Source organism: Bombyx mandarina, chromosome 21 (genome assembly GCF_030267445.1).
Source record: "Bombyx mandarina strain Sakado chromosome 21, ASM3026744v2".
Taxonomy (NCBI): Eukaryota; Metazoa; Arthropoda; class Insecta; order Lepidoptera; family Bombycidae; genus Bombyx; species Bombyx mandarina.
Genome location: NC_143227.1, coordinates 8,493,059 through 8,502,614, shown reverse-complemented (window position 1 = coordinate 8,502,614; position 9,556 = coordinate 8,493,059). Strand labels below are relative to the sequence as shown.

Below are 9,556 nucleotides of genomic sequence, written 5' to 3'. Positions count from 1 at the left end.
CGCCCACGCCAAGTCGGCGTTGGCGGCCGCTCGCTGTACGAGAGCTCTCCTCCGGCCGGTGTTGGCCTCCAGGTTGCCGATCAGGACTAGGCTCGGCATTTACAAGAGGTACGTTCGTTCCCGTATCACGTACGCAGCTGCGGCCTGGTATCACCTCATCGTGCAGGTCATGCGGGTGAAGTTACAGGCCCAGCAGAATCTGGCTCTTCGCACGATAGTCGGAGCAGGGCGTTACGTCAGAAATGACGTAATCGCTAGGGATCTGGATGTGGAGTCGCTCGAGGAATTAAATCAAATCAAATCAAATCAGCCCCGAGCGGATGAGCGCCTAATTAGTGCTGCGGCCCCCCCTCTGTCTTGTAGAGGTGGGGCCGGTGGCGGGCCCCACGGTGCTGACTGTTGTCCCTGTATTGTACATAGTAGTTGTAGTTAGGTTACTTTAGCTTAGTTAGTTTGTAGTTAGAAGTAAGGAAAAAAAATATTAGGATAGCATTAGCATTAGGAAGCAGAGGACAGCAGCCGGCGCCGGGGTGCGTCGTCCACGGGCATCATTCCTGCTAGCAACATCAAGCCCATCGTATTATATATGTATATATGTTTTGTCGATGCGAGTGTGCCGAGCACGCTGCGAACAGCCTCCCCTCATCCGGTCTTGCATAAATTTCACTCCTGCCCTGTGTGGCAAGGAGCTTCTGCCCGGGCAGTGGGGTTTGCCCCGAGGCCAGTTCCGTGCCCCCGAAAGGGGGTACGACGAACCCCCTAGACTTTTACTAGACTTTCTTCCCTGTACAGCGGGACGAAAACCGAGCTTTCGGCGTCGATAGGAGAAAAAATATATAGTTGAGGGTAACGACAAAGGGAAGACCTTCCATTGTACGGGTGGCATTGTTGGTAGATCGACGGTCCAAAAGTAAATGTTCGAAATTTGTATATATGTATGTACATAATAATATGTATGTAAGCTAATCTTGAAAATTTCGTTAGTGAAAATCAAGCATCAGTCAAAAATTTTGTCTTTTAATGATAGCTATCCGCTACACGTATTCCTGCTTGATTTTTAAGCAAAACTCATGCTTGCTCAAAACTCATTTTTTCCAAACAAACAAATAACACATGATACCTTTCCGTACAAAGATGTCTTAAAGAAACCACATCTTGCTTCTCAAGTCCACTCGGTTCATAAGTGTAATAAAATAACAAAAACAACATGTTTAATAAGCTCTTTATTTCGCTTCTACACATATATCAACTTCAAAAGGTGATTTTGCCTAAAATAATTCTTAATTAAACTCCTTATTACATGATACGTCTCACGAGCGGAAAACAACAAAGTAAGAATTAATTACGTTCTCTTGTTTAAGAGTTATGAGAAACTTAGTCGCCTCTCTTGTAAAACACGGCGAATACTGAATATGTCATTCTTGCAACCTGAAATATAGCTTAATTTGGTGTTTTATTTAGTATGTGTTGGACAAAAATATCGAAGTGTCTACGAACAAAACAACATCCAATAAAAGATTTTACGGGTGGTAGGATTTCTATGAGTCCGCGCGGGTAGGTACCACCACCCTGAATATTTCTGCCATGAAGCAGTAATGCGTTTCGGTTTGAAGGGTGGGGCAGCCGTTGTAACTATAAATGAGACCTTAGAACTTATTTCTTAAGGTGGGTGGCGTATTTACGTCGTAGATGTCTATGGGCTCCAGTAACCACTTAATACCAGGTGGGCTGTGAACTCGTCCACCCATCTAAGCAATAAAAAAAATTTAAAAAAAGGTTTCATCTAAAACATTTTTTGTACTTTTTTTTAAGATGTGCTTAGTACTTAGGTAGCTCAGTCTTAATTGTACATAACCGCAGTACCGCCTGTTTAAATCACAACTCATTACTGCTATTATCATTTTTTTATAATCGTGGAACTTATAAATTTGCGTAATTACCTATGGTAGGGCATGTTATAAGCCTGCACGGGAAGGTACCAGCCGTTGTACTATAAAACTGAGACATAGAACTTATGTCGCAAGGTGCAGGCAGCGGTGCGGGTGGGCATTTAAATTGTTGTTGTCTATGGGCTCCAGTAAGCACTTAACCAGGTGGGCCGTAATAAAAGTAAAATGTAACTAAAATTACTTCGCTCTAATACTCACCGATACAAATGTCTCGTAAGACAAATCTAGAACTCCGAAAGCTTTTAGGATTAACGGTTTTTGTGCCTGTGCACATCCAATAAGGACGAGGCGCCTGATGTCGCGACACCGATCTTTTTCAAAGTCGCAAAAATACCAACCCGAATAGAACATAGCGTTTGACAGAAGAGAAGCCTAAAACATAAACAAACCTTGGACACATATAAATGTGAATATTTTTTTCTTTTCTTTTCCGTGTCTGATAAATATATTATATTATTATTTATAGATATGTATAATATGATTTTATATGAATGAGAATATGCATATATATGTGTGTGAAAAATGTATATTTTTATTTTGAAATTATAAAATATGAGGCGTTTTACGTTATGTTTAAGTATATATGTGTGTTTGTATGTGTATATAATCTGTTTATTTTTTTCTCTATTTCTCAAAAAGGAATGCACCTATCACAGCACTCAACACCACCCTTGATTGGCTGGTAGACAATGCCTTAATTTTATCCACTACCTTAGTCATGTGTGCGCTAACAATTTCATAAGCGTGACAAATTGTAAAACAGTTACAAGCTTCAATTCCAAAGCCTACAAGGAAATGAATTTGCAACTTTGAATAGCTTTAGTACGATTTGTCACGCAGTTTGACTACCTGTGAGGCACGAATGTTTACTCGTCAAATCACAGACAGGCAACTACATACATATTTCTCAAGCTAAAACTTCTCAGACGATGTACATTTCACTGACAAGACTAGACTAATAAAATTATGCGAATGTTTAATTTTTAATTACATCCAACTATTCCTTTATCGTGGAAGTGTTTTTGTCATATAGTTACTAAATATTTAATACGAAAATTTTGTACCTACCCTAGTTCAGCCGTGTCTTTTTTTATGATTGAAAGATTACTGGTGGCCCGAAGGCCTTTCCAGTTTCACCAGGACAGATGGGCGAGCAAAGCCTCAGCCAGGAGGGGTGGGATTTGCTAACAACTGCCCGAGCCCCTCCGAAGGAAACCTAACAACTCAAGAGCAATTGCTTCGCGAATGAATCTACTACCGGATCGGAATCGGAATCGCGAGCCGCTGAGAAGATCCTGAAAGAAACTCAGCGGGCTGATGCATGGGTCAGGTTGCACGTCGACCTCTTTGTCGAGTTCGACGAGTAGGGTTACCGGGGTCCCTAAGCCTGCTCCTAGTGTTAGAGCTGAAGGCGTCATTTAGTCATGTCATAGTTGTTGGACTTGTTTTTACAACAATTTCCACATTTAACGAGTTCCCGATAATTTGGCATGTTGCAAAAGCCATGATCACGGGTAAGCTGAAGACTTTGGGTAGGATGTAAGCAGATAAATGTGCCTTCCTTCTTTCTAGAGTGAATTTTGGGGCTACCAATAGAACGCAATAGCCCACTCCGACAGTATACCAGTCTTCAGTGATCATGGTGCTCGCAACAGCTCCTAAATATCGGAAACTCATGAAATGTGAAAATCGTGGTAAAAACCTATTAAAGAATAGTGTGTATGAATTGAATTGTGTAAATGTGCATCACCACCAAGCCACCCTTGATTGACTGCTAGAAAAGGCCTTAGGCGTTTTTACTATCGCACCGCCCGCCACCGGAGTAGAGTTCATCCATATTACCTAGAGCCACTGCGCTCATCCACAGTGCGTTTCCAAAGATATTTTTTCCCACGTACCATTCGGCTTTGGAATGAGCTCCCTCCCCTCCACGGTATTTCCCAGGCGCTATGACATATCCTTCTTCAAACGAGGCTTGTGGAGAGTACTTAACGGTAGGCAGCAGTTTGGCCCTGCCCCTGGCATTATTGAAGTCCATGGGCGACGGTAACCACTAACCATCAGGTGGGCATTATGTTCATCTGCCTACAAAGGCAATAAAAATATATTTAAGTCCTCACTATATCCTTGTGCATAGAATTAAACAAATAAAATGGTGAGCTATACAAAAGACAGCCTTAATTACCTGATATGTTAGTTCGCCGGCGTTCCATAAGTTCAGTGCGAGCAACAAAAAAAGCGAGCATACAAATGTATACGTCATAAAAGCATTTGTCAAATCCAAATGTGGAGACAGCTACGAATTAAGAAAAAAATACATTAATAAAAGAATACAATTGTCGTAATTATTGCTAGTAGCGCATCTTCTGAACTCACACTTCCATATGTAGATAAGTAGATAATTCTCTGTCTTTTTTGCTGCCATGCACTAAATGCATTCCGGATGGCTACTATGCAATTGAGGTAACCACTTAACATCGTAAGCTCGATCATCCGTCTATGCGACAAAAATAAATAATAAGACAAATACGTTAATTTGTTCCCACAAGTAAAAACGTTTACCCTTAAATCAATCAATTCAATTTTAATTACATCAAAATCTTAACTTAAAAGTAATCATTAAAAAACTTAAGGTATGTGTTTAAAAATACCAATCAACGATAATATGTTAAATATGACAATTAATAATATTCAATTGTAGTTTTTAATTGTAAACAACAGAATGGATAAATCTCTAATTGAAAACAAGAAAATATAATTAATCGCCCTCGCCAAACCACTTCTACATGAATTTTAAACTTATATGCTTGGTAACTAAATCGTATTAACTCACAGCCAGACGCAGCAGTAGCAATACAGCCACAGCAGAACTCTCGCAAACCTGAAGTGCCATTATTATTCCGAAAACACGGTGTATCTCGTCAGCCAAACTGAACAAAAGAGGGGTTTTCTAAATATGTTCCTTTTACGAAAATTCAATGTCGTTCGGTCTTCCTTTCAAACGAGATAGGGTTTCGGCATATGGTGTCGCTTTGGTATTTTTCTATTCGCCATATTCGTAAGCAAAACATTTATTAGACGCAAATTTTTAATATATATTTTTTTCTTATTACGCTTTTAATGCCACAATTTTATTATTTCAAAGATATTATAATAATACTGTCTCGTTTACATATTTCCTGGTGCATTTTTGTAAATAGTAATGGAATGTTTATTAACGTATAACTCTTGTTCATTTTATTGCTATCTTTTTATTGGAGTTAAGTTATTAATATGGGCATTAATTTGTTAATCTGACGTTAAGAAATTACTCGAGCCCATGGTCACAGCAATGTGAATATGAGGTCACTCCAGATCGCGGCCACCAATTTAGGACAGTGATTCCGGAAGTGGCGCATTGACATCAACCCCACGAAAAACACAGCGGTGCTCTTCAAAAGCGGTCATCTTCCCGACACTGCTGCTAGTATCTCGTCACCAATTAGGCGCGGTAGCTCCATTACCGCCATAAAAATATTTGGCCGGCCCATACCGCGGGCTTCGAAGTCTAAGTACTTAGGCGTCAATCTCGACAAGGGAATGACATTCGGGCCCCACATTAAGTCAGTACGCGACCGAGCCGCGTTCCTACTCTATCGACCCCGATCGACTACCCCATGATCTGCAAGCGAAGTAAATTGTCCCTTCAGAACAAGGTGACACTCTACAAAACTTGCATACTTTCTGTCATGACCTATGCAAGTGTAGTGTTTGCTCACGCGGACCGTACACACATTAAATCTTCCCAGATCATCCAATCCCATTTCTGCAGGATAGCCGTCGGAGCACCGTGGTATGTGAGTAATGTAGATCTTCACGAAGACCTAAGTTTAGTACCGATTCGTAAGTATCTTGAGGAAGCGTCAGAACGCCACTTCGACAAAGCGGCGCGATAGGAAAACCCTTTTATCGTGACCGTCGCTAATTACTTAACCGACCGCGACGGAGCAACGCAAAGCCGCAGTCGCCCGAAACATGTCTTGTGGGATCTCCCGGATTCACTCTCGATGCTTTTAGGCCTCTTAAGCACCGGTCACCGTCCTCGTCGAACTCGTCGATTACGACGAAGTGTTCGACGAGCGAACTAATCCATAAACACAGCCCACTTAGTTCCTTGTCGGATCTTCTCAATGGGTCACCATTCCGATCCGGTGGTAAATTCTGCTCTTGCTAGGCCTATTGTTAACAAATTCTCTCAGGTTGATCCCGTCAGCTCACCCACCCGTCCGGGCGTAGCTGGGATAGGCTCTAATAGGTAGAGAAAAAAGTAGGTCGAAATCACAAACCCGTTTAAATTATGTTTATCTTACGATTTAAACCGGAATGCGTGACTACTAAGAGGTAAAATTAAGATCTTTTTTTTTTATTGCCTTTGTAGGCAGACGAGCATACGGCCCACCTGATGGTGAGTGGTTACCGTTGCCCATGAACTTCAGCAATACCAGGGGCCGAGCCAAGCCGCTGCCTACCGCACATGAAAATGACAAGATCGTTGTACTTTTTTACGAAGTCTAAGCCATACTTTAGTGGCAACTAAAAAATTAAAATGGGTATTGATTATTCAAAATAACAAAATGTAGCTATCCTCAGATTTTAAACTCATTTAATTGTATTGGCCGACTTAGAATCTATTAGAATAGACATTAAGGATTGTGTCCTATTTAGGAGACACAACGGGCGAAAAATATAATTCCTGCCATACCATCGTTACCTCCTAATTTCGTTTTGTTGAAATTACAGTAATATCGTAAATATTTATTGTCGAGTTTCGTAACAATTTTCTGCAATAAAAAAACGTGGATAAAAATGTTGTGATATCTTTTGCACCTTAACAATTAAGGCAAGTGAAGGTTAATATTTTTTGAGAAATTATACGATATACGTTGTACATATCCGATTACGTGAAATGACACGGAGCAATTACCTACAATAACTGCACATTTGAATCTCTTTCAACTACCAGGGTTTTAGTAAGCAGTTTATTATGAACACTATGTTTTACATTTCCGAAAATAAAACCAAAATTAAATGGAACCAAAAATGATTCGATTATGTTAGAAGATTTTTCTAATACGTGCCACTCCTTTTTATTGGTTTGCAGTAGTAATGTCCTTGACTACTTTTCGATCCATTTCCTACCGAGAAGTACCGTCAAAGTTTGCACAGATATTTTACCTTGGTTAAAACCCACTTTCGGATTGTGTGTGGATGAAGTGGATTGAAAAAAATTTTGGTATTGACTTATACCGATGAGACGAAACTAAAGTGAACTAATAATGAACCTAGAATTATTAACCTAGCCGATAATAGTTATTTGCGGTTTTATTTTTACAGCAACACGAATAAAACTAAAACAGTACTTACTACATTAGCTTCTGGTGCACTTTTATTCCCTCTATGAATCCCAGTTTCAGTATCTCCGTCGCTTCGGTTTTCGCCATAATTTTCACATCTCTTTGAAATTTTTCTCTTATTTCATCAAAATGACGGCACAGAGTTACAAATTTATATGTCATCGTGATTAGATGAGCGATGGGCATGCAATCAGCTGACATCATCGGCAACATCATATACAGCCATGTTATGTAGAAGAAAATACGTAAGAACGATGCTAGTACAGTAGTGTTATCATAATCGGGCAAGTATGTTACCACAGTATAGAACGGTGCACCTAAGAAATGAAATATATTAAAGAAAATACAACAAAAAAGATTAAAAAAAACGTTGGATTTGACTATTAGTGCAATGTCCCAAAATAATATATTTAAATGTACTCAATTTATTTATCTAGAGCACTGCAGTCAAAAGCCAAAAGTATAACAATTTTAAATGAAACATGGAAAATAAGTACGCCTTTTCGTTTCATTTTGATGCAATGGAACTAGTTGTGTAAAATTTATTTTAGATTGAAACAAGAAACAGCACACCAGTCACTCATTTCACTGAATTTGAGTAAGTCTCAAAGCTTCTTGCAACCTGATAGCAGAAATGAAATGCGGTACACTTCAGTCAAGAAATAGTGAGATGACTTTGAGAGAAAATTTAAATTGCTTCAAACTAAACATATAAGCAAGCGATGTATGTACAAATGATATGGAAGTTTCGTGAGTTAATACAACTAAATGCAACTTTCTGGAGCTTTCGCATATAATTTTTCGCATTAAAAGTGTACAATTACCTAAAATATTCGAAATTGAGTTAATTTGTGGAATCATTTGGTACACACCAGTCTTTTTCTCATAAATACTGTCAAACGAGCGTAGTTTAGTTTTAGGTTTTTTTAGGTTACCTATGTTTTGACTATTAACTAAATTAATACATAATTTTATCTTACTTTAAAAGACAGCTAATAATGTAAATGGTAAGAAATAACAAATAAATGTTGCTAAGATGATTAATATTAAAAATATCACATGTTAAACCTTTAAAACGCTCTCCTGTAAATTTAGTAAGTTTTGAGCTAATACAGTTTTAATGCGGGAAGACGATATGATGAATTTGAGCTATCTTTTTTTTCATTCATACCTTATATACTATACATTCATACATACATTTTGCATACTAACTGCTATTAGAGAAAAACAATGAAACTGTTAAAAAACAAACCTTCGACAATAGTTCGTCTCGCGCTTTCAACTCCGTAGGCAACCAGCGAAAGATAAACTGATATAAAGTATAATGCTGTCCCCAATCTCATTTTACGAAACTGCCGTCTCATGATACTGGCCTCCTCAAGATTCTCGCCTACGGCTGCCATTTCGCAGTTAAGTTTACTTATAGATCTTTTATGGTATAACAAGAGAAACATTTTAGTGAGAACAATGTTGTGTATCGCGGCGAACATGACGGCCGAATTTTTTTCAACTTCAGGCAATTTTCCAAACAACGCCGCTAGATTTTCAAGGAAAATCATAACCGTGTAAGTAAAGAAAGAAATTACAACGTACATTTTGTACGGAACCGTCTCTTTATAAATGTTCTCGTACCAAAAATTACCCGCGCCCGCGTAATATACATATTTACAGAAATCCTTTAGCAAACATCTCGTGCTTAGAGACATTTTGATGTTGATCCGTTTATACCAGTCACGTATTTTAAACAATTATCAAGCTTTCTATTTTCAAAACACATCATAAGACGATAAGACACTTATGTGGAATAAGCTACGTGTTTGAAAACAATAAATTGCTTTCATGAACTAGAAACTTTTGACATATCAATTACTTACAACTAATATATTAATGGTGCTATTATACTATTTTATCCAAACTTGTTTCGTAAAACAGAAACACTTTTTACGAACGTTCAAATTGAATTTCTAAATAGATCAAAACAACTGAAAACAGTAATTTGTCGACTAATTATTAAGCAATACAGTGTCACCAGTATTGCTGCGTAAAAATAAATAATTAAATTACCAATATTATTTATTGACTTCGTGTAACAAAAGCGATTTTCGAAAAACACGTTTTCAACTTGAACGTGAAATATTGATAATGTAGTGGCTATTTAATTAATTAATCTGCACTCGTACATGACCATGTTATGAAGTTTATTGCATCGTTTAA

The 9,556-nt window shown here is 38.3% G+C and overlaps 1 protein-coding gene across 1 annotated transcript; it reads right to left on the bottom strand.

The window, feature by feature from the left end:
* Positions 1-1,204: 1,204 nt before the first annotated feature.
* Or-8 (olfactory receptor 8) lies at positions 1,205-9,048 on the bottom strand. The gene is made up of 6 exons (XM_028170877.2): positions 8,595-9,048; positions 7,353-7,659; positions 4,783-4,879; positions 4,135-4,245; positions 2,148-2,321; positions 1,205-1,428 (listed from the first exon to the last, which is right to left on the bottom strand). The coding sequence occupies exons 1-6, from the start codon at positions 9,046-9,048 to the stop codon at positions 1,375-1,377; spliced, it is 1,197 nt and encodes a 398-aa protein (XP_028026678.2). The 3' UTR covers positions 1,205-1,374.
* Between the last annotated feature and the right edge of the window lie 508 nt (positions 9,049-9,556).